Source organism: Uloborus diversus, chromosome 4 (assembly GCF_026930045.1).
Source record: "Uloborus diversus isolate 005 chromosome 4, Udiv.v.3.1, whole genome shotgun sequence".
NCBI lineage: Eukaryota > Metazoa > Arthropoda > Arachnida > Araneae > Uloboridae > Uloborus > Uloborus diversus.
In genome coordinates this window covers 145,915,504-145,942,409 of record NC_072734.1, presented here as the reverse complement: position 1 = coordinate 145,942,409, position 26,906 = coordinate 145,915,504, and the positions used below count along the sequence as shown (strand labels likewise).

General features: G+C 33.0%; 1 protein-coding gene across 1 annotated transcript; it reads right to left on the bottom strand.

The window, feature by feature from the left end:
* Positions 1-91: 91 nt before the first annotated feature.
* On the bottom strand, positions 92-26,906 carry LOC129220903 (uncharacterized). Its single transcript, XM_054855336.1, has 12 exons — positions 26,772-26,906; positions 24,110-24,180; positions 22,031-22,109; positions 20,660-20,768; positions 18,465-18,640; positions 15,919-16,140; positions 12,299-12,376; positions 10,725-10,795; positions 9,100-9,175; positions 6,829-6,943; positions 1,661-1,836; positions 92-333 (listed from the first exon to the last, which is right to left on the bottom strand). Exons 1-12 carry the CDS (start codon positions 26,830-26,832, stop codon positions 110-112), a joined length of 1,458 nt encoding a protein of 485 aa, XP_054711311.1. The 5' UTR covers positions 26,833-26,906; the 3' UTR covers positions 92-109.

The window sequence follows — 26,906 nt, the reverse complement described above, 5'->3', positions numbered from 1 at the left end:
CAAGCAAAATCTGACACACAAAATAGCTTATTAAATTTTTAGTGTAATATTTTAATTACGTACAGTGATATTCCTCTAACTTCGGGTTTACAATGGCGTTGCTCATATTTTAACATTCATACATTTTCTTCACTCTTCGTATATCACTTGCACTGAGCCCAGGCTTGTCGAATGTTTCATACAATTTTACGCCATCCTGTTTTGCTACCATAGTTTTGGAGCGTCCATCTTTAGAAAATGCCTTGCTGCCATACATCATAATAGAGTTGTAATCGAATTCATCCAAAAGCAAATTCTCTTCTGGTTTCATAAGAATAAATTGAGTATCCATTCCTGCAAAATTAACATCATATTTATTAATTTAAATAAAAAGTTTATAACATTCAGGTTTTTTAATATTTTAATCTATTTCGCCCAAAAATATCACTCCTTATTTTGCACGAGGAGTTTTTTTTTTTTTTTTTGATGGGAGGAAAGACAGTTTTAACTTTGACGCATTTTATCTTTGACCATTTGAACTTGTAGACAAAAAGAAACAATGTTTTGCTTCTGTTTTTACTTCTTGATGTTTATGATTCTAATAATATTACATTTAACAGGGAACGTTGTTTGCCTGCAATTAAAACGAATTATTAATTTTCAGGCAGGCAGCAACAACGCCCAACATAGAGGAAAATGTTACAGATGAGATTAAAATATTTTAAACATAATAAAATTAATCATTTTTTACATTATTTTTAAACGTCTTCACGTTAAAAATATCAATATAATCAAAATATTTTTTTTAATAATTTGAAAAACTTACAAATTGTATAACAATCAATAGAATTAAAATGCACTTGGTTTGATTGAACAAATTTTAACTGCCTTGTGTATAAGTGCGAGTCATGAAACTAATTTCATTGAGAATATAAAAGCATTTAATTTTATTTTAAAATATATCAGCTTGCTATGAAGCATAAGCAGAAAATATTGCTATCTGCTTTTAAGGGATACTTTTTTGAAATATTTCTCAGCGCTCAGATGCCTGTCATAAGGATGCACAATTGATAATTTCTGTTATGTGGATGCACAAATTTAAAATCAAAGTGCTTGTGAAATTAATTTCCAACTCTTTTGATGTGCATTATGCTCTAAATTGGGCTCCCAGGGAAGGCATATTCCGAACGAGATCACATATTGCAAGTGTATCACTATACTGCTTTGAGAAGGTAAAGCGCAGTAATTGCTAAATTGTCACTATATTCATATTTTTCTCTCAGTTTTGATATCTATTGCACTTTAGTTTTATTGTACAAGCTTGCTTATTTAGTTTCCGATGAAAATAAAGCATGAAAAAAACGTTAAAACTCCATCATTTTCCTATCGTTAGTATGGAATCCAAAACGCGTTTCTTGATCAAATATCTCAAAAAATGAATTCTGCAGTTACTGCGCTTTACCGTCCCCGGAAGCATAATTATTTGTATTTTGGCACAATATTTAACGTAACGGCATATTTTTTTCTTCTGCTGAGGAAAATAGGTTAATTATGTAGTCAACGTTCTCTAAACATCTAAACCAGAAGGCCTGACAAAATAGGGACTTCCGGAATAGCACTTGCATATTTTTCAAAGAATGGTCACAATTTGCCGTTTCGACACTATGGTTGACATACTTACCGTGCTGAATATTTTTCCAGTAAATTGTTATGTAATCGTCTCTGTCTGATCTATTATGTTCGTGGAAGAATCCGATTGCATGGCCAAGTTCGTGTATGATTGTGCCTTTGAACATGCAGCCTTGACCTAGAGACAGTGACTGTACTCCACCTATCATACCTACATTCGAAAAACACCTAGAGGTTGAGGAAAATATTAGTAAAGCCAGGCAAAAATCAAAAGATGTGCTAAAAGTAGACAATGATCAACAAGTAGAAAATAAGGTGGATTGAGAGTAGATGGCAAAAAAATGAATTGTAGACCATGTTTCTTTTGAAGTGAAGACTTCTTTAGGCGTGTTCAGCACTTGTGAGGTGTTGGGAAAAAACGATCCATTTCACGACCCCGAAAAACCATCACCTTACCAGCACCGGAATACAGAGCATGCGCGGCTTCCCTCTGCTCCTTTACGTGCGATTTTTTCGTGAAGATTAAGAGGATCAGTGGCACGATTGGCAGCGCATCAGTCTCAGGAATCGAACAAGCTGCCCATCGTGAGTTCGGTCCTCACCACTGTATAATATTTCTGAAGGGAAAACTTCTTTTGGCGCTGGGTATTTTTTGAGATGAGAAAAAACAATGTTTCTGATATCGGTGAGACATTGTGTTTTCCGTTGCCACTCTGAAAATGAACAGCAAATTGTTGTGGTTGCGGTTTATATTTCACGTGATAAGGCTTCAAGCGCAATACGAGAATTTCTGATAAAAATGTATTTATTTATTCTAAAGACGCTTTTGCATTACTTCAAGATAAAATTGGGAAGAGCTTTGATGATTTGTCAATAATTTTGAGTGGGCATTTCAAAATCAACTCTGCAGATGATAAAAATCTACCATTAATTGAATTTTTAAATGGAGAATTTAACTTAACGATGATCGATGATTGCAATCTTAGCAAAACGAGATATAAAAGTGCTCGCAGTTGACGCAGTTTTTAAACGATATTTAAACATATGCGAATCAAAGTTTTTTATTTCCTATTTTGGTTACCATAAACCTATAGTATCAGTTTTGGAATACAATAATGATGAGGATCATGATCATGGCGTAAAAAAATCATGATATTGAATACCAATGATATATATAAATTTGAAAAGTATAAAAAATGGATTTTTTTATTTAAATCATTTTTTTTTTAAATTTAAATCTGTTTTTTTTTTCTTTGAAATGAACCCCGAATTATCTGGCATGCCTCAAAATTCGAATTTTCCTGCATGCTGGTCAATCTCACGCCATATCGGCTTTTCCGCCAAATCAGCTAAAGAGCGATACTGCAGTAAATTGATTGCGAGGAAAGTTTAGTATGTGCATTGTTTGTTATTTTTATACATGGAAAACTGAATAACAAACTCAAAATTTATTTTCTAATATTTCCTATATTTGCATCAATATTTATTTTATAAACGAGCAGAAATAAACCAACCAAAATGTATTTAATTGATGCCCGTATTGCTAATAAACGTTAAAACTAGACTGTAGTTAATACTTTGAATCTACAAATTATAAAACTTTTATTTTTGAAATTGCAATTAGTTTTAAATGAAAATTAAACACACACTACACACACGCGCACGCGCGCGAGTACAAACATATCAATTTTTTTTGTATTATTAGGTTTTCACTTCTGCCGGCAGTTCCATGACTGCCTTTTTTCTTCTTCTTTTTTTTTTTTTTTTTTTCTTTTGAACAAGCAACCACGAAAAAGGTGTTGATTTATCTCAGTCGTGCCAAACCTAAGGCCCGTGAAGTTGATCCGTTTGACCTGCTGTTTCATTTAATGTTACAATTCGAAAAGTACAATTAGTGACTGAGTCACAAATTTGGAGTCAAATATTCAGAAAATGGTTTCTGAAAAGCATGCTACATGAATTTTATAAAAATAAGCATCAAGTAATGATAACAACAATTTTGTGTGTTTCCTTCCTTTTTTTTTTTTAATTTTTCCTGGGTTTTTACAATAGAAGGAACTAGGTGCTGTCCTCATGCAAAAAAGTTTGGGCACCACTGATTTGTCTTATGAGATGGAAGTTTTCTTGTTGAACACACTACATATTACATATCTGTCTTACTTTTACATGCCCATATGTATCAATAGAGCCAAAAGACTTATAAAATAAGGGATTTTGAGACTTATTCATAGAATATACTAAATCGCAAACTAGTAAAGAATATGTTAGAAGAACCGTGTGTAATGAAGAAACTCAACTTTATGCCAAGTATATTTTTAAAATATTAGCTATGTATTTCATACTTAATTTCATCATATATTTTTTTTCCACTGAATGTCTTCGTAAATATTTAATTTAGCACTTTCTTAATCATCGTAATATACTGTTGCAATAAAGTTACATGAAATATGTAACCATCTTGATTACTAAAATACAAACAGAGAAATATTGCTATGTTATTGCTTTATTAGTTTGTAAGTAAACAATTTCTTTAAAGAATGAGTTTTGAACTGCAATATCTTTTTTAAATGACTCGCTTTTATTTATGCAATATCTTCCTAAATCAGTTGTAGCAGTTTGCAAAGACAAGTAAAATTCTACAAAGTGTCTTTTTTTTCCTTTTTAATTTTTTTTTAAATTTATTATTATTTTTTTTTTATTTGCTTTGTGTTTAAATAACGTTGTAAGCATGTATTGCTCTTTTAAAACATGTTTTAAAATTCAGTTAAGAGCAATTTCACCGTCATGTTTGTGACAATTTTACACTATTTTTTCTTTTTTAAGATAATTTTCCTTAACTGAGCATCAAAAAATCAAGCATTGATTAATATTAGCTTATTTTACATATTCTTATAAAACAATTACAAATACGATATAATTATTTTCAGTGTTTTTATAATTAATTATATTTTTATCAACTTGTAACGTGTGTGATTTTAACTGAAATTTCTCGAGTTGTCACATACGTTGCAAATTTTATTGAATTAATAATTAACTTTAAAAACTTGAGAATAACTATACTGAGCATATAATTGTTTTATAAAAGTATTTAAAATAAGAAAATATTAACTGAAGCTTGATTTTTTTTTCTTTTTTTTTTTATGCTGAATTAGTAAAACATAACTTTCAAAAGAAAAAAAAAAAGTGAAAAAATTTCACCTGCCTCATAATGAATTCGCCTTTGATCTATTTTTTAAACTTAGTGGTCTTTAGCATTTGGAAACGACAGTACATTGTACAATTTTACTGTGCTCTCATATGTCACGAAATAAAAATTTAATATTAAGTTAAGAACCATATGCTTACCGAAGAGCGTAAAAAATTTTCCTGCATAAAACAATTAAACGGCGACATAAACAACATGTACGGCAAATTTTGAGAAAAAGTGGTTCATTATAATATGTTGTGTAAACTATGTGTCCATATGGTTCAAACGAGGTGCAAAGCTACATTTATTTTTCCAAAATTTAATTAATGTATCATTTAACTCAGAAATCTTAGAACGGTTAATTTCGTTACGTACATTTTATCTTCGAGTAAAAAATAAGCTTGAATAAAGGTAGAAGTATGACAATATGCATGCACATATGCGACGTTTTCAAAAGAAATTACAGAATATATTTCAAGCAATATTTCTGAAAATGTTTCAGTTGTTGTTTTCTTCTGAAGCGTTTTTTGTCCATATTAAGATTTACATGTCTCAATAACATGGAAGTCACACATAGGGTCAATGATTTGTTGGGCATCCTGCCACTAATGAGCAGGTTTATCTTGTATTGTCAATATCAAGTTTATAACCGATATTCCAGGAACACCATCAGTGAATTCTCAAAATTACATTTCGTAAAAACACTCCACAACTTGTTTTCCAACACACAAGTTTTATCTAAGTTTGGAAAAAAATTTCAAAAAGGAAAAAAATTGAATTTTCTTTCTTTTTAGCTTTTTAAGGGTGTTTTTCTTAAGATTCTGACATTGCTGTTTCTTATTACATCGCAGTTTTATTGGTACATACTCATTCCTTAGCTTTTTTTCTATCATATAGGTACATTTTTGCCATTGATTGAGATACTTAAGATCCTTTCAAGTTGTGGTGTCCATAACTATACAAGCAAAATTAAGTATTTCACTCATGGGCACATATGAGCTTATATATATAATTGATTTTTGGTCATTCTCACTCAAAATTCTTTTTTAGACTTGATGGTATAACATAAGCTAAACTTTTGGCAGTCGATAAATAAAAAATACGGCAATAGAATAGTTCAACTTATTTTTGTTGTTGTTATTGAGAAGAACCTTTCAAAAGTGCTCTGTCAGTTATCTACGTTTTAGTTTGATGTTTCTAGAATTGTCACGTTGAAATTTCATTATATTGAAAGAAAAATAAGTATTTTAATACCGTTAAATACATTTTTGTGTATTTTCTGAAAATGATTGAATTCAGCTAGCATGACCATCACTACCTTTTAGTACAGCTATAACTAAGTGACTGCGACCGTAACTGGTCAAACCAGTGTATTCCAATTTACATCAAAATATATTATACCTATATATACATAAATCTTAGTTGAAAAGGAATGAAAGTTTCAAAGCTATAAAAGTGTCATTTATAAGTTCTAACACCTTGAGAATAAGTTTATTCCATGAAATAGTACTGCAACATCACAGTTCAACAACATTCTAAACTTAAAAAACCTTAACTCTGCCCGTAACTAGTCATTTTCCCTACTGTAACAAATTATATCGTGTGGTAAATGCTACAAGTAGATAATTACAGTTCAGTTTTGTTCAGACTGCTTTGAAGAAAACCCGAGAAAGTAATGTTTCTCCATAATTTGGGGGAGGTGGAGACTTGATTTCAATGTTATTAAATTGTCATTGCTGAATTTTACGTTATTAGAAGTATTTATGTCTTTTTTCGAACAAACATTTTCAACGAAAGTGGAAAAACTTTCTGTTTTTTTTTTTTTTTCCTAATTTGCAGTAAACTAGTTGTAGCGCTCAGTCAATGATATGTATTCAATAATTTTGAAACAAAATTATGAACTTTTGAGACAAATCTGTCCCGTAGTTGTTGAAATGGGTTAACGTTAAAACTTTGAAAACTACAGTTAAGTTTTTTAATTCTTTTAAATAAAATTCCCGATAAGATAATGAATGAAAAATCAAAATATTTACCCTCTTCCAGGAAAAAGTCGAATGTAGTTCTCTTCTGAAGTTCTTTCTACAAATTGTATGCAAGTATTTTTATGATAATCATCCATTGCTTGCTTAATAAGGGACGAATACCCAGCTACGAAACAAATTTAGTCGTTGTAATAAGAAAAAAAAACATACATATTAAACAGGACATTAGAAGGAAAATGTGAGAATCGTTTTTAATAAAAATTTTAATTATGATTCTGTTTGAATGATTCAGCTAAAGATTTTTCATAGTTTATATTGATTTTAAGATTCTTTCAGAGTATGATAATGTATTCGAAACTGATTTTAAACAAAAGCTTCTAATTAAATTAAAATATTTTGTGGTCTCCTTGAGTATCGACACACTTTTGCAGGCGAGTTTTTCATGTTTAGTATGCTCCCAGAAAGTCAACAAATGAAACATCCTTCAGTGCACGCGCGCAAGCTCAGCTCAAAATGCAACGAAACATTGAACAGAGTTAAGCAGTCAAAGTTTGTTCATAAGAATAAACAGGCGGGTCGGTCAACCGAGTGCAATCAGAAATTGCCGATAATGGGAATCTTCATCATGACAATATATCCTGTCGCACCCAGTGATGTTCCCGTCAATTTTTCTGAGGGTATACTCCCAATAATCTACTATGCACAATATGTGTTTGCGATTATAAGGCGTTCAAAAGGCGTTGATTTATTAAGTGTTAAGAAATATAAATAAGGTTACCTGTAGAAAAATGTGGTTAGGATAAATATATTACTTTTGCTTCAGGAAAATTTAAAAATGCGATGATAAAACCTGCTTTTAAATGAAAATTTTTGAAGCTTGAGAGGACACGCTATTTGTCTAAAAAATGTTTAAGAGTAAACGGCGTATATGGAGTATACCCTATGGTAGCGGTACCCAACCCATAGGCCGTGGACCACTTGTGGGCTGCGAACAGCTTGTTACTGGGCCTTGTACACTGATCGAGAATCTAAACCAAAAAAAATCCCTAGGACTGAATTTCGGTTTTTTTTTTTTTTTTTTTTTTTTTTTTTTGCGAAAATTCGCTTTGTTGATGAACCGTCACTCAAAAGCTCTCCCTGGCTCACAGCCAATAAGGAACTTTAGGATTAGAATGTTTTATGCTTTTTAGGAACTTTTCCTTATAATTGAAGATGAAATCTAATGAATCAGAAACTCTTTTAAAGACCATTGTCAAAGAAACTAGTATTAGCTTCAAGTTAAAAATGCTCCTTCTTTGTTGAACTGGCATGACTAACCAGTGAATTGAGATTTTATAAGCAGTTGCCTCCCCCCCCCCCTCAGAAAGTAAATTTTGGCTACGCAAGTAATATATAGGGTTAAGTGGGTCTCAATGGTGTTTTTTGCAAAATTGATGGGCCGCAGAACTAAAAAGGTTGGGAACCGCTGCTCTATGGAAACACCACTGGTCACACCGGCTTTGTGGTTACAGAGTACCTGATGAATAATGGCATCACAGCAATTCCTCAGTCCACTTACAGCCCCGACTTTACCCCTGCAGATTTTTCAACTTTCTCAAAGTAAAGCCGCCCTCAAAAAACTCAACCACGAAGCCCTAGATATTATCAAAGTGGCTTGGGATTTATTCTCATTACTTAAAATACAGATCATTTTTTATTTAATGTTTCGTGTTACTGTTGTACTCGTATATTTCATTCCTCCAAAATAAATTTCACTCCTGTAAAAAATGTCAAGGAGTATTTTCACGCCAGGAAAAAACCCTGGTTATATTTCTGGTGCGAATGACAGTGATAGGTACAGGCCGGTCACTTCGAATTTCTCCAGGGGAAGAAAAAAGCTAAGGTGAATACTCACTGCCAATTTAATAGGAAAACAACAAACACTTGTACATAAAAGCATTAATTTTTCAAAGCCGGAGGGGCAATTGATCTCCTCAAGGATGAACTTAGCATAAGTACAGGTGGTCTTATGCTCCATCCAGAAAAAATTGTATCGACGAGCTTAAAAAGGTTTCGAGTCCATGTATGATTTTAATAATTATGATATAAGTTGTTAATAGCAATTAAAATGAATCGCAGGTTCAAGGTTTCAAAAGCTCACTTATTTCAAGTGAACACGAATTTCTCAGAAACATTTGATTGCTTCGATACAACCTCATTATTCCGTGTCTAACTATTCCTTGTCTAAGATGAAGTCGGTCGTTAGGTTAGATAAAAAAAATAATGCTTGCAGCAATGAACTGCGAAAATCGTAATTATGTGAAAAATTGAGACATCATTTACCAAGTGCTGAATCGATGATGTACGGTACTTTTTTTCCGGTCCATCTTAAATGCTGCTGAGGAATCACGTTTCTATCCTGGAATTATTTAGTTAAATGTCAGTTAAGTATAAAATTGAACAAAGTCACACTTGATTTTTTAACTTTTTTGCTGAAAAGTTAATTTTTTACGAGGAGTCAAGAATTTTAAAAAATTTTGCTTTTATCTAGCATTTACTGAATTTGAAAGTTTGCGTCACAACTCCTAGAAATATTTGACATTTGTAATGTATTGGTAATAATAATGTTCCAGTCTAAAGCATTAAACTGAAACAATTACCATTTTTTTAATGCACATCATATGAAAACCAGGCTCAAAAAGGGCTGCAATAGAGTTGTGAGAAAAAGCAATAAAATAAGAAAACATTGGGGGTCGTACATAAATGATGTCACACCTTTTTCAATATTTCTGACGTGGCTGAATTTTGCTGAATGATAAAATACGCTACGGAGTGCACACATGGACGGTGGTACACTACGGAAGTGCTTCTGATGAATAGAGACATCCGGGCACTTGAAAATTGGTACGTTGCAAATATGTCCCCAAACTTACCGAATCGTCAAACTAAATTTGCCTCCCTCCCCCTTCAAAGCGTGGCAACATTTGTGGACATCTACTTAATACACTGCTATTAGCGTAATTTATCTCCATGTCCTACTGCACACATTGACAAATCCATGATCATTTGGAAGGAATTGGAAAAGAAAATTTAATTGCATATAACATTTTTATTTCGCAATATATTTTTTTCCCTCTTGTGAATCTAATGTGTGTAGTTACTTTCCTCATAACTCCGAACACACGTGTGTGTGCAATATTCTTGTCACTTTGAATTCGAAGCACAGATGGGCAGAATTACATTTAATTATTTTCTTTATTCTGAGACCAACACCAAATTGAAACTTTGTAAATTGAAATAAATCGTGATTCAAAAGAGAGGAGGGTTGGATAACAGATTTATAGAAAACAAACAAAATGCGGATCAATCTCAAATTCAATCTGCTAAAAAATATGTTTGAAACAAAAGGGGGAGGGAGGAGAAAAGGAAAAAAAGTTCTAATTTCATCTCGGATGCGCGTCTCTAATGCTGCCATCTATTAACGACAAGACAAACTAAAACTAGGCTATTAAATACTAAAAAATCTGCAAAAATTTATTGATAAGCAGTAGTGTGCCGGATCCAACTACGGTTCGGCCGGGGGGGGGGGGGTAATGGGGCTTCTCTAGCTCGACATTTAGAATTTTTCGAGGAGAAAAATAATGAGTACACAATGCAAATTTTATCGGAAAACAACAAAAATCACACTCTCTTTTGCACGGAAAGTTTTTCCAAGCCATATAATGTCGATTAAATCATGTTCATACAATTACTTCTAACTGCCTACCGTTCGCTGAAAAATACAAATAGGTTATTGTAAATTCGGAAAAAAAATAATGTTTCACTTTGTTAAAAAAAAAATTGTTCGATAGAAAACATAAATACCTGCAATTAATAATTTTAGGAATGGTCGTTTGATAACATTCAAGAAATATGAGTTTGGATAGAAATAAAGTAAATAAAACGAAATTGCTTTATAGCATACATACTACAACTTCGACTCCCAACATGTCTCCTCCAAACAAATCAGGATTCTCCATTGGAATACCGCCAAGATTTACTGCATAATATAAAAGTGTGTTTCAAATGGATTTGTTACGGAGTTCAATTTAAACAAATGACAGTCAAAGTTACGACAAAATAACAAAATTCATGACAGAACAAATAAAAGTAAAACTAAAAGAACAATATTTTTTTTCAAATTTATAATATTAAAAGTGGAAAGGAGGCTTTATCGAAAATATGATGTAAAAGTATGGTTTAATAAATAACATATTGTGGGAAACACAATTTTTGAAATTCCAAAAATGTTTGAATGCGATTATCTTCAGCTGCTTTAAATTACTTCTTGAACTTCCGACCAAATTTCATTGAAATTATACCTGCTGTTTTAATTCAAAAAAAAAAAAAAAAATCTGGAATTTCGATAATGATCCACTTTGACAATAGTGCAATCAGTGAGTTCCAAAAACTTACATACTGCATTGATTCATTTCACTAAATTTTGCAAAGGTAGGAAACGCAAGACTATCATTGCAGTAGTTGTCGGGTTCCCCGCCCCCATTTCTAAGGATTTTTAATCTATAATAGCATTTTATTTCCATTTGTGGAACCGCTTACCTCATTAAAAGTTTTTTCAGATTTTATCATGTTATGAAAATGTTGGGCAATATTAGAAAATTGAGTTTTGAGGACCCACTGAAATCACAGAACCAAACTCAGGCTAGTTCGCCAGTCGTTTACTCTGCAAATGCAAAAAATGTTCGATGAAATGAAAATTTTCTATTTGTTCTGTGTTGAAACGTTGAAACATTTAATTATGAAGGAGCTACCACGCCTGCTCGCTATTGCCCGCCAACACCTGGGAACTGTAAGCAGTTCCATTCGGATCGCTTCCAGATCCGAAATCTGCGCTATCGTTCGCTACATACTAACAACATCCTTAAAATCCAGCAGTTGTGGGCTCAATTGTTTACTCAAAATAACCAGAATGAAAAGATTACTGCCTAAAATTTGTCAATTGCACCAAGATTTCAAGAATTAATATGTTCCCCGTCACTGGGTACTTATTTTTAACTTTAGAATGCTATTCCAGTATTCTATTGAACAACCTCATCCTCTCTTAAGTAATCTATCTTCGTCTCATTCAGTAATCCATCATCAATTCTCTTCCAGTTATCTATTGAAAGTTTAGCATTTGATCAGTTTCAGCCTTTGCTTGAAATTTTAAGTATCTATTTTGAAATTAGACCTGATACTTCTTTGTCATAACATTTCAACGAATTTTCGGCCCTATTAGAAGGGAAGAAAAAAACCTTTCAACGATTTTATTTGTTGCTGCTACACGATCATTAGGTTTTCGTCGTATTTAAGATGTATCTCACTGTTACAGAATAAAATTGATATTTTGAATGATTGAAAAACAATTCACTGCTTAATTCTTCCTACATGTTATGAGCGCTACATTTCGCCATCGTCGTTAAAAATAATCAAAGTGTACATAAAATGATAGTAATTAATAGTTTCTCTCACAATTTAATATGATTGAAAATTATTTTCTCACCGTCTAGTCTTGGAACTGCTGAAACTGCACCAAAAAGAGATAGAACCATCAATCCATACATTCTGCTTGTCATTGCAAATTACTAAATTGAGCTTCTCCGAAGAAAGGAAAAATCACTCTCTCGTTTTAAACTTGATTTCTTTTCAATCCTCAACTTTTGACTTGGGAATACTTCCATGTGCCGATGAATTAATTTCAGATAGCGTGAAAAATAGATACCTAGATTTCCTTGAGAAAATATCAATAGATTCGCTGATAACGGAGTGGCTCTGTGTAGGCGCTAAAATGTAATTTCTTGGAACTTCATGTTTTTTTAAACAATTTTGTTGCACATTTTTTTTATTAGTAGATCGATTTTTAAGCAGTAGAATAAATCACTTAAAAATTAGAATTATTTGAAATCATAATTATATGAATATTAAGAAAATATTACATCGAGTCGACAGTCACATTAAATATTTTTAGGTGCTCTCTCCACCTAGATTAATCTGTAAAATATCAAACGGATGGGAAACAGAATATAAGAATTAAATGAGGCATTTTTCGCAGCTTTGTCAAACACACAGTACATCAAAATAATGTAGGAAAGTAAAAGCATGCATTTAAAAATATATATATATATACGTGGGTTAAAAATTGCTATAAATGTTGTGGAGTCTTCATTGAGCAGAATAAGACATAACAGCATTTTATCGAATAAAATTTTCAGATTGCTGCAGAGACGTGTTTCGGAGTGCCAAGAAACCCCGTTTTCAATGCAACTTTAGGATGAAAACTCAATTGAGAAATGACTTTTGTCGGATGACTTTTCATCCTGAAACTCACATTTCGTTGCATTGAAAAGGGCATTTTTTGAAACCTCGAAACACTTGTCTGCAGTAATCTGCAAATGTTGTTCGATAAAACGTTGTTCTTGTTATACTTTATTCTAATTTTCAAGCCCAAAGGAATTTATTCAATTTTCCATTTTGAGTTCGTATTTTTTTAAAACGTATTCATTACTTTATTTTTGCCATAGAAGTTGTGTGATGAATGCGTTTCTCCAACGATTTTTTTTCTACCTCTCACTACCTTACATTTGATCCTTTTGTGTGTGTGTTTGTGTGCATGTCTGTGTATGTTTGTGTGGTTATGTGTGTGTGTGTATGTGCGTGTATATATAAATATATATATATACACTATGACCAAAAGAATCGAGACACTTTCAAAAATTCACATTTTTACGAATTTTTTGAGAAATAAGAGAACAATTGCTCTGTATTTTTTTAAATAAAAGTTATTCTGCAGCGGTGATTTTCCAATAAAAATTGAATCTACTATTCATTTAGGGGACCAGCATTAAATTGAAATAACGAAAAAACGTTTTTGATCATCCTTCATTGTAAATAGCTGGGAATAAGCTATAAATTTCAGAAATAAGTTAGCAAACTATGTAAAATGTATTTTTATATTTTCGTGAAAGTATCTTTTATACCCACGGCAAGAGCGCCTATGTGAAAAATTTTAAGGAGGGCTCAAATATTTTTCTCATGGTTTAGCAGGATAGTTTCCCCGTAGAAACCGATTTCAGTACAGATTAGAGTTATTAATATTTGACATTTTCAATTGAAATTTTTTTCTATTTTTGCACAGAAAAAAGTACTAAAATCAAGGAAGCTCTAATTTCAAAGAGGGGGGGGGGGACATGAGCCCTACTTTCCCCTCCCCCCTTCCATATGGGCGCCCTCGACCCACGGAGATATAAACATTTTTTTTTTCAAAAACACAAATTTTATTTGAAGGTTTTCGGTTCATAACACACAGAGTTTTCCGTCAAATGTTACTAAACTCTCAGAATATTTGACAACATACAAGGTAAACATAATAAAAAAAGTTTGAAGTAACTTAATTGAAAAAAAAATTGATTAAATATGAATGGTTAAAGCAATTAATTTTTCACTGAACATGCGCGAAAGATAGCAATTTATAACCTTCATAATTCAAAGCCCAGATAGGTCCTGCAACTCATAATAAAATTCCAGCGGGATATCTTTAAAATTTAAAGAGTTATCAGCGATCTAATGAAATGAATTTCAATAATTATTGGATAGGCGTTGAATCGTGAGGGATCGTTCGCAAATAATCCGTTTTTATCATGAATCGCTCTGCAGGATGACAGGAAAGTGTTGCCGGTTTGCGAACGTGAAGAGAAAAGGGGAATTCTGTCCTTTACTCATCTTTTCCTCATCATATCTGTTACTTGATATCATCAGAATTTTCGGTGTTTGTTACTGGGGGTAGGACCTTTTTTTCGAAATTGAGCAAATAAAAATCGAATTAACTAACTCAGAGGTTCCAGAAGCAGTCAAACGTTAGAAGAGATGTAGTTGTATGGGAGAAAAACAGTTTTAAAAGTCTAAATACATTAAAAGGCTCAGAAAATTGTGTTAACCTGAGAGCGATGTCTTAAGCATGTCTGTAAATGGTGCTGTTACCCTAATTCTAGTCTATGTGAAGTCGGTCGTAGTATAATATACAGTAAGCGTTACTGACGACTGGGTGGCTAGTTAATAGGTGACTGTTACTGCTTAGAGTAGTAGGTTTTAAGCGATGGTGCCCCGAACCATGAAATTCAGATCGCAGTATTGTTACTGATACGATACAGAGTTTTAAAGAAGACGTAATAATATGAGAGGAACAGATGATATGAACAGAACAAAACAGTAATGATAAAGTAATGGTCGCATTTGGTTGCCAAATTTGAATTTTTATCTTGATAACTAGGAAGCGTTCGTTGACTTCAAATAAATTTAAAACTGCAGTGTGCTTTTATGAATTGAAGGACCCGGGGCAAGAATGTGATATGCCACATGATGTGAATTTTTGAGTAAGCAAAATTCCAACTTATAAAAAATATTTGTAGAATTTTTCAAAGGTATATTCCATTCTATATTCTGCAACACTAAAACCAGATATGTTCTTCTCCAAATGACATAGTCCATTGTCATGTTTATTTCAATTTTAGTTATGAGAAACAAAAGTTTTGATCGAAAAGTTATTCCTTGGGCTTGTAAGATTTCTGCCCCGAGCCCTTCAATTTTAAACAATAGTGTGTGTATTATCTGGTAGCACCTCGCGCTTCCAGGCCGCTCAGACCCAGACTCGATTCCGGGGTTGGGCTCGGTCGACTCAGCCATTCATCCCTTCAGTGGGCCGATAAAAAGGGTTCGAAGCGTGCTTGGAAACAAAACCCTGGGACTTCCGTGTTCGGCTGATTACCTTATCGGAAAATGTGCCTTGCATCCCAGATCCTTTGGTCAGAAAAACTGAGATGGGCATAGTAGGCCTTGGCTCCCATGGGCTGTTGGGCTATAGTGTTTAAATTTAGTTAAGTTCGTGTGTGTGTGAGTTCCGTAGTATATTTTACTGCAAATTGTATATTGTTCTCTTGGTATTCAAAAGCTTTCAAAAAAGGCTAGATTTAAGTGTGAAAGCATTCATTAGTGTAGTTCTAAAAATTTCAGGTGCAAATCTTAATGCAATGTTCAGTTATAAATAAATTTTATTAATTGTTAAAACATTCAAAAGAAGTTTATGTGCAAAACCCACAACATATAACTGCTTTCAATATTTTCCTGGACATTTGTACAGGATGTTGATTCGCTTGATATCATCTTTGCTGAGGCTATATTTCCTGACTACATCTATGAGGGGTTTGTCCGAGTTTTTTCGAGACATCGTCTTCAGTACGCCCTTTTCTTTGGAGAATGTGTACTCTCCGTACAGCATAATGGAGTCGTAGTCAAACGGGGACAGAAGTTGGTTCTCTTCTGGCTTAAGCTTGAAAAATTGGTCTTCCATTCCTAGATTGGAATAGAAAGATAATAAATTTAGTGTAAAATTAATACTAAAATCGTAATTTTTCAAACTTTATTATTTCAGCTAAAGTCTTAAGATTTGTTTCGAAGTACCTGGTGTATGATATTTCTTTTCAATATTTTAAAACCTATTTACGTTATCACATACTTTAAATCTTTTAATACTGTTTTTCTTCTAGTGTTAGGCCTTGACATTTGAGTTTTTAGACTCATCACAATGCAATGATATTTGTTAATTGAATTTAGCATTTCAAATGCACATTGATTCCAAAAATCTAACTTCGCTACCAAAAAATGAAAAATAATTAAAATGAGTTTCTGCTTTTCTATAATTGTAAACTTCATCGGTACATGTGAACAATTATCCAAAACACTCCTCCATAGTTCTACTGTTCTGTTTCATAGTTCTCTTTAATTTTTATTATAATTCATTTTCTTCATTAAATTTATTACCTAAAAACAAAATCAATGTACTAAAAATGCTAAAGTATTTTTAAAAATGTAAAATACTCATTAACTAACTTTTCGAATGAGCTTCAATTTAACTTGTCTAATAAAACATACACAGGTTAAAAATTAACTTTTAAAAAATCAAACATCTAACATATTTGAAATAAGGAACTTGGTATTTATTTATTCTCAGTCTATCATTCCAACCACATGTTATTTAATTTGTGCTGGACTTGATAACTTTTGCGCTGGATGGTAATGACATGGATGGTAAGGACATTTTAAAGTATTTCACCTGACAAGACATAAATAATGGCAACCGCAGTTGAAATTTTGCACGTTTTAAGAAAAAGTTCATCTAATATGAAAACAAAAAGAACAAAATATCGCAAAAATGGCATAGTAACTCATTATGAGTAAGGAAGACAATGACAGTCTCAACTTTTCTTTCTATTTACTTTGTTGTTAATCCCCAATCAACATCCAATCAGGAAGCATAGAAATTTCAACACACAAAACTCCTATTTATGAACAAAGTTATGATTTCTGCTACTGAAACCAAAAGTTATTCGAGCTGCTTTAGTTGCACCTAGTGGTCATAAAAATCTGTAAAAACCGTTGGATGATAATGACGTAAAATGTTTCAAATTAGGTTACCTGAAGCAATGTGAAAGTCTATTTAAAAGATACATTTGACGGTTTTTTTTTTGAGCAATCACATTGCTTATTGTTCTCATTTGACTGTTTTGAATTCCTATGATTTTATTTTCCCTCCGCGTGCCTCTGCAGCACCACCGTCGACCGGCCTCACGATGCTGCTCCTATAGCGAAAACCGTCTCCAAGTTGCATCCATATCCTACACACACACGCGCATACATACATAACTACTCACACATACACAAACATACACCTACACACCCATACACACGCCTACATACACGCACACACACTCGTGATTGCGAAAAACATAATTTGAATTCCAGATGTCCAAAATTCAAATTTTTTTTTCTGTCTTGGACTGCTAGAGACAAAGAAAAGAAATGACATCTTGACACTAATATTAAGCCTCTACAGAAATAACTATTATTCAATTGCAAAAAGTTACTGTTTTTTTTTTTTTTTTTTTTTTTTTTTTTTTTTTTTTTTTTTTTTTTTTTTTTTTAAGGGACAAACAAATGATAATTTTAAAAGAAAATGGAATTCTCGAGGTAGCTATGAACCCGGAACAAGAAAATGCACCTTTCTAGAGAACTGCCCATATAGAATATTTGATGGGCAATTGGTCATGATTTTACTTAATATCATTGTAAGGCAAATCTTTTGATAAGAGATACATTAAAGCAAGGCTGTGAGTAGGAGTCGTTGTCGGATCGATTTTGGCATAAACGAACCTTAGTCCGTAGTCGGAGTCGGAACTTGGAAATTCCAAGAATCGGAATCGGAGTAGAGTACTTTCTCTCCGAGCCCGCAGCTCTCAATTCAAGTGAAGCAATCGTAACTCAACTTATTGTATAAATCAACGCTCTCCAATCTACGGCCCGCGTGTCTCAAACAGATTTTGCTGGCCCACGGGAAGCGCACTTTTTTTTAATGTGATAATATGCTTCCTGATAGACATCTAAAAAGAAAGCTAAGCTCAGGAAAAATCTCAAGAAACCACTGATGAGCGCTTTGTTAAAACAAAAACTTGATTGAAAAGAGGGGATGACGGGAGTTGGGAGTGCTAGCGCTAACATGACCTTCTGAACTGAAATATTATTGGCTTGTTGGCCCGCCTCGCCTCCAAAAATTTACAACGTGGTCCTTGAATAAAGAAAGTTGCAGACCCCTGGTCTAAATTTATGAATCAGTTCTGTACCTTCTTTGATATTCTCCCAGTAAATATTGAGATAATCGTCTCTGTCGGATCTGTTCTGCTCATGGTAAAATCCTAGTGCATGGGCAAGCTCATGAACAACTGTACCCATCCATTCGCAGCCAGGACCAAGAGATACAGGCTGTTGTCCTCCAGTTCTACCGACATGAGAATAGCATCTGAAAAAGAAAACTCAATGAATAGTAAATTTGGTTTTTTGATCACTTTCAACTCAAAAATAACCAAAAATATATATCGTCGCCAAAGCAACAATAAGACATCTAATCCCAGGAATAACAGTAAGATATCTTACGAGGCGACTATATTAAAGGATATAGGGTAAAAGTGTTAAGGACGCCATATGAGGTGAGACGCCGTACCTTCGGAAATTCAGTGATTAAGGAAGAGACGGTTATATTTCTCACTGTTTTTATTTACTCATAGACGTTTCCTTTTAAACGTGCCAGTTCTTGATCGACTGCGCTCGGGTGTGACGCGTGTATGACGAAAGGATTATTTTAGTCCGAGCATTTTTCAACGCAATTTTTGAGTCGCTGCGATTTCAATAAGTATAAAGCGTAAAACAAAGACACCGTAAGGTAAGAACCAGATTTTAAAACTTGATTAGCTTGTTATTAACTTATTTCAACTACATTTTTCAATTATTAATACTTATGTACTTTATACCGATGTGGCATCTCTTTCATATAACGAGGAGAGATGCCAAACTTTTCAAAAGTGTAAATGAAGGCATTTTTTGTTTATATTTTATTTTTCAGTTTTAGAATGTCGAGAAAATACGTAATCAGGCGGCAGTGGAGTGAAGAGAACTTAATTTTTGCTATTAAAAAGTTTTAAAAAAAAGATGCATCGAAAAATGAAACTCGAAAACTTTATGAAATGCCATGGAAAATACTACATTAGGTTTTAAAGCTTGTGGAATATTCCCACTCAAACCTTATGCTATTTTATATCATTTGTTTGCCATATCTGTTATAATTGAAGTAGCTACTCCTGACATTCCTTTTAAAAATGCTGCCATTCCAGATCTGTCTCTACAAAAATCATCAACTTCCAGATAATCATCCACTAGTAAAGAAACCCCTACAAAGATTCTTGAGAGGTCTTATCCAATACCGAAACTATCTAGCTTGACAGTGAAGTGAAAACCAGTCGCTTGTGTGCGCAGAATGGGGAAAAACTATTATTTAACAAAAAAACAAACTGACGGGAAAAATGTTTCTTATGTCAAAAATGGCTGGATGAGTCATGTGCTGTGCAATGTAAGCAGCTCAGTGTAATAATTGTGATACAGAAATAATCCGCAAGAAGTTAAAAAACAAGGAACAATAACATAAATGGCATCTCTCCCACACAGTATGGCATCTCACCCACACGTTACGGAAGCGATGGCCTGCTGTCGACTTACAATTTTTATTTTTTATTTATTTTTTATTTAAGTCTAAAATTCATTTACGGTAATTTTAATACTTAATAATAGTGTAACTTTAAACTAAAACATAAAGGGTTGATTTATGTTGCATTTTAAATTTTTTACTTAATTTCTACAAAAAGTATGGCGTTTCTCCCAATTTTACCCTAAAAGGGTGACTTTGGAATTGCGTAGAAAAAGTCATTAGGGAAAATTTTAAAAGTGCTTTAAAAATATTCTACTGTTTTCTTAATACAATCAAAAAATTATACAACCTACGCTATCTTTTTTCTTGTTCATAACATAATTTGACGCATTTAGTTCATTTGTTACTGGAATGAACCCCAGAAGATGCTATCAGCATATCTTAATTATAAGACTCAGCTGTATCAAGGATATCACCTATAGATGGTGTAAGGGTGCACCTATAGGTGGAGCAAACCTAACCAGGCAGCACCGTGGAGGCTGCTCAGATCCTAATCACAGCATTACGACGCATTCAGGTCATATTCGCCCCAACTATAGAAACATGATTCTTTTTTTACTTTATTATTGAAATGAAAACACGCTGCTTAGAGCTTAAAATTGATGGGGATCGAATTTTTTCATAAATGAATTCTTAAAATTATACATTAAATCTTTGAACTTTCACGTGAAGTATTTTTTTAAAATAGATTAAACATTCGGCATTTTGACAATAAAAATACTTTGACAGGAAAAAAAAGTATATATGCAGGAAAGTTAGCATAGTTATCACTAATTTTACCCTTGTCCTGGAAAAATTCTGATGTAATCAGTATGATTTGTACGAGGAATGAACCGAATACAAGTGTCTTTTTTGTAGTAGTAGGCAGCTCCATGAAATGTTGATTGAACTGCAAATAAAATTCGGACATAAGACTTACGTTATTCCAATCCATAAATTAGTTTAATACATGTATATTAAAATATAACAATTTTATTTGTTTAATCAGTGTTTTATTTCACGCCAATATCAACAAGAGCAAAAAAGGATGCTTCACCAGAAGAATTCCACTACTAGCTGCAATACCCTTTTGATGCTCTAATGCAGGGCTGTCCAACTGCAAAGAGCCCACGGGCCAGAATTCCGGTCATTGGTCACCTGGTGGGCCGCAGTTTGAAAAAGTTGAACAATAACCACTTACCTCTTTTACAATAACAATTAATGGCTGAATTATTAATTATAAAACAATGAAACAGAAGGATTATAAAACAATTTTCTTACATTTTAATGGGAAAACTGAAGCCGATCCGCCTTCTTTACAGTACAGGAGAGGTTTACTTCCTATCCAAAAGCTGCAAGCTTATCCGAGAACCTAACATTCCTCGAAACCAGTCAAATCAATATCATCAACATAGAAGAGCGGAGAATTGACGAGAGCAAGTTCTCAATTTCTTTTTTGAAATCAACAAAGACCGTAGAATCAGTGAGGGGGTCTTTATTTTTAACCAATTGCAGGCAAATTTTGCTTATCTGAAATGTTTCTCTCTTCCCTACCTGTCTCTCCCCGCCAACGTGAGGCAATACTATTTCTACGAATTCGTTTAAACACCAGCGTCCAGGGTGGGAAGGACCACTTGACCTTGACCTGTAGATGTCCTGTACCTTTTTCTCCCAATACAATAAAAGGAGTAAAAGAGCGCTCAAGAGGAAATTTCGGGGACCCCGGCTTGACCAAGAATGGTAGTCTCGGATGCTTCTTGATACCATAAGATGTCGAAAAAAGATATATGCTGAATAAGAAGTTGGCGGGCCGCATAATATGTGCTGGGTAGCCGCATGCGACCCGTGGGCTGCCAGTTGGACAGCCCTGCTCTAATGCTTGCCTTAGGATTTTATTGTTTAATTCGTAACTCTTCTCGAAAATCTTCAAATTCGTAAATCTTCAAATAATTTCGTAATCTTATTATCTGATACGTAGGATCTTGTCATTAGAAATATTTTTTCTATTTGCCCCAGAATAATAACTTTAGGGACACGCAGAGAATAAACCGTTAATTCAGTTAATAAACTGGGTAGGTGTTTTGCAACTTCATTCGTGTATTTATTGAATGCAACACTTTCTTTTAAATATAAATAGTCAATTATCGTTTTTAGCAAAGAAAAAATATTTACATCTCTGGCTTGGATCAATCTCGTAAGGAACTATCCCTCCAGGCCACAGTCTGTGTTCTCCTATGATTGCGCTTCGATCCTGTAGAAGAAGAACATATTAACTGATTCAAAAATCTCATTTTTTGATGATTAACTTTAGAACATTATATTCCTGCTAGGTTCTGTAAAACTATACGGAACCAGTAAAAAAGAAAACGTTCAGAAAGTAAACTAATAGGTAATATTAATAGCAATAATAATAATAATAATAATAATGATGATGAAGAAAAGGACGACGATGATGATGATGATGAGAAAACTCATTATTATATTATTATTAATTAATAAGTTTAAAACAAGAAGTTCTGTCCAAAACTAAACGAGCCTACTTTCCCGTATACCAATATCGACATTCTAGTATATGAAAAATTTTCTGAAATTCTCAAGTTATTTCAAACGTAACTTTTCAACATTTTAAACTGACTTCTGGGAAGAAAATATTCCTCGCTCATCTAAATAAATAAATGCGTAAAAAATAAATAAAGCAGTATCACCTTTTAAACAAAATAACTAAAATGATTTTCCCATTAAAAAAATTTCATCGCTTTCAAAAAGAATTTAAAATAATAAGCAAATAAAAATAAATACTTTTTATCAACAAAAAAACTGTTTGTTTCCCCCTGTTGCCAAAAAATAATTTTTAAAATAAATAACCGTAGTTTCAAAACTAAATTTAAAAAAAAACAATAAAATGAAGAATTAAAGAAATAATTTTCATTTTCAAAAAAAAAAAAATCGTCTGAGCATATCTTTATGTAAAAACACAAAGGACTCTGAATGTCTCCGCCAAAAAATGAATATATAAATTAAAATTTTTGAGTGAAAATAAAAACAAATCACATTAACAATAATAATTTCACACTAAAAACTATGACTACGGAGTCAGAGTCGGACTCAATCTAATATTGGAGTGCTTGAATCGGAGCCGGGAGTCGAAGGTTTTTAATTCAAAAACTCGAGTCGGAATCTGGAGTCTGGAACTTTCCCTCAAAGTCCGCAGCTCTGCCACTGTTTGTGGAGTCGGTGCCGGATTTATTTTGGGATGAAGGAGTCGGAGTCAAAAACTTGCAAATTACAAGAGTCGGAGTCAGTCATTTTCTCTTCGTGTCTAAATTTTTGCCGAAGCTACGGAGCAAGAGCCGGAGTCGCGGAGTTCGGAGTCTGACTAATTTTCGGGTACAGGAGTCAGAGTCGAGGGCCCTAAAATTCTAGGAGTTGGAATCAGGGGTTGATTATCAAGAGCTACTTTCAACAAAATTTGTTTGAAGTAAATCCGCCTTCTAGTTCGGAATCTATATTGACTTTTAGTTTCCCCGTAGGCGCTAATGTTAAGGGATTTGGACTGTTCAACATTGAACGGAGAATTGTTCAAATCAAAAAATATTTTATACACATGCTCTTCTTCAAAACCTTTTTCCTACAAAGTTTGTTTGCCGCAAATTCGTCTCTAAGTTCGGGATTTATATTTGCCTTGAATTTCCCCGTAGGCGCATTTTTTTTTTTTTTTTGAACTGTTCAAAGTTGAACGAAAAAATTTTCAAATCAAAAAATTAAATATGGGAATGAAGTGTCCTTGTCGAGCCCTTTCGAACGAAAAAAAAATTTGTTCGAATCGGACTATTCATTCAAAAGTTGAAAGGGTGGGACAAACAGACCGACTGACACATTTTCCCCATCTCAGTATCCCTAATTTCCAATTTTTGATTTTTCAATATTTCTTCAATTATTCTACATTTCTTTTTTGTTTTCGTAACATTTTCCCTTCACATTTCCTGCGTTAAGCCTTCTTTCATGCTTTTTTATGCTTTCTCTGACTTTTACTGGGTAAGTAGGCTAAAAAAGAAAGAAAGAATCGTTTCGTGGAAGCCATTCGCTACGACAACACTTCGGTAGCTGGAATTTCAATCACTCAGTTACAAAATTTCGATTTTCCTAGTAGTTTTAAAAGGCTCTCAACTTTTCTTTCTTTTCTTTCTCTTTCTTTTCACTATTTATTCTTGTCCCTCTCTATCTTCTTCTTAAAGTCAGATATGTACTTACATGTCTATCTACTCCCAACATATCTCCTCCAAAAAGATCAGGATTTTCTAGAGGTAAGTCACCCAGATAAACTACAAAATTAAACGTAATAATTAAAAGCAGGGTAAATTCTTACTTTCAAAAACAATCAAAAAAACATTAATGTTTGAAAAAATTTAACATTTTTCATTTTAATTTTCGAGTAACGTTGAAGAACAGTGAACCTAAAAATGACGAAAAGCAGAAGGTATTTCAGTAGGCATCAAAAAGTTTGCTATGTGGCAAATGATGTTCCATTGCTATAAGATATTAAGTGTTCTGTTTTTAACCATTTTATAGTCACAGCAGACGCTACATTCAGAGGGGTCAGGAGGGGACTGCCCCCCCCCCAGACTTTTAAAATGAATGTGTTTACATATAAGTGGGTGGGGTTTTTGTTGTTTTTTCAATATAACTGCTTTCGTTATTTTGCGATGCATTGGGTATTCCTTGCCTCCCCCCCTCTCCGAGAAAATTTTGAAATGACGGGGCTGAGTTATAGCTTTGAAGATGAAAAATAAAGATTGATAATATTATGACTTATTTTTAAAACGTTTCCACAGTCAGATAATGAAGCAATATTTTTCCTCTCAACTTTGTAGTTAACTTAAAAATCATCAACTTACAATAGTAAGTTAGAGTTTTAATGTCTTTTAGAGGGAGGTTCAAGCAGTACTTTAAGCACCGAGTGATGAAGCAATATCATCACTCGGTGGTCAATAATGCCCATTATCAGCTTGCTACCATGTTAGCATGCTTGCTAACATGGTAGAGAGTAACGTAAAGTAACAACGTCTAAAAAGCACAAATTCGCAGATTACTGCAGACATATGTTTCGGCGTTTAAGGGAACGCCTTTTTAAATGCAAAACGTAGTGAGCTTATGGATGATCTGCAGTCATATGCGAATTTGTGCTTTTTAGACGTTGTTACTTTACGTTACTTTGCTATTCAGCACAAAGGTATTTATTTATCTTATGGTAGCAAATCTTGTTTTAGTCTCCTTGTACTTTCTCGAATACGATAAGTTAGCTTCATTTTTTTACTTAATCTGCAATCTTTTTATGGGAACATTTTGTGCAATTTTCTTTTTTTCCCCTAAACGAAACGTTTACCCTAAATCGATGTTTCCCAACGTGGGACCCATCAGGGAGCGTTTCAATTTTTTCGTGGGAGCGGGGCAATCCAAAAAGAAGTTATTACTTATTTTGAATTTCTGTGATTTTCCTATTGAAATTAGCAACTTTTTTTCCTTCCTTCTTAATCTTAAAGTGAGGTTTATGATTTAGTTTTTAGTTTTAAAAAGTCTGAAAGCTTTTTTAAATTAAGTTGAGGGTTTTTTAGGTTACGCCACGTGAAAATACATTCATGATCTCATTAATGGAGCATTCCATGAAAAAGCCGCAATTTCTCCGGCACGTGATAGCTCATTCAATCTTTTTAAAAAACAATAATTTCAAAAGGTAATTAACAAAAATTTTGCCTACGAAATCACACTTAAGAGTGGGATTTCTTAAGCAGCAAAATTTTGGTAATTACCCATTTCAATTATTATTTGAAAAAATATATGTATGAGCTGCTATGTACGGAACAAAATGTTCGTTTTTTCGCGTAATGGGGCTAATACGATTAAAATATCCCGAAAGGAAGCATCTGCATTTTCAACATGGATTATGTCCAAAAAAAAAAGATTGGGAAGCAGAGCCTTAAATTAAAATAACTTATCCACCGTCCCATCACTGACCGTTTTCTTTAATCATGTACTCAAATGACTTTTAAAGTCTTTGGTAATACACCAAACTATACCCAAATGAATAGAAACACTTTTACATTTCGGAGAGAAAAAAAATACACACGTGCGCGTATTTCCTTTTTTTATTTCCTTATTTTATTTTATTTTTTTACATTTATTTTACGGATAGAATGAACTAAAACTGCTTATACAAAGATGTTTAAACATTCCTTTACGAAAAGTAAAGAATAATTTTATAACCGTAGAACATGTTTTATCCGAAAATCTTTTTTCCGAAATCATGTTGAACTGAAGTCGACTTCATTGATTTTTTTTTTTTTTTTTTTTTTTTTCGTAAAGTAAATAAACATTATCGCTTTGAGACCTGAGTTATCCGTGTATTTCTATCATTCCTGTTTTTATTTTTCTACACACCCACCATTAATTTTTTGGAACATTGTAAATATAATTCCAATTCTTTAAAGAGTTAATGAATTCAAAAGCGATCGAAGTAAAATGTTTTGCTTCATTAATGTTTTTTTTAAAAACTATGCACGTAGGTTAAAAATGAATTTTATTATTAATAGCACTATAAAGATAAAGTTTACTACGTTGTTACCAAGTGCACTGTGGATTAAAGCTAAATATCTCTTCCATGTCCGAGGAGGTTAGTGTATATATACAAATGTCTTTTTCTTTTCCTTTCTACATCCTTTGCCGAAAATTCATTTCGCTCCAACAGCATCTATTTTTCTGACTTTAACATCAAGTTCGCATAATAAACTAAAATATTCTTCCAATAATATTGTGGAACTTTAGTGTAGTTTACAGTGTTACAACATGCATGCATTTTTAAAATAAATGATTTCCTCATGATGACGAGAAAGAAAACGTTAATTATTTTTTAACTTACGTTTTGCATTGATCCCACTAATTAGTACGAATAAGTTGAAAAAAATCATATTCGAAACCATTCTTGAAAGAAATAATATCCGTCAATTTCACAAATCACACGATTACTGAATGAATGCTACATGAACCCTTCTTC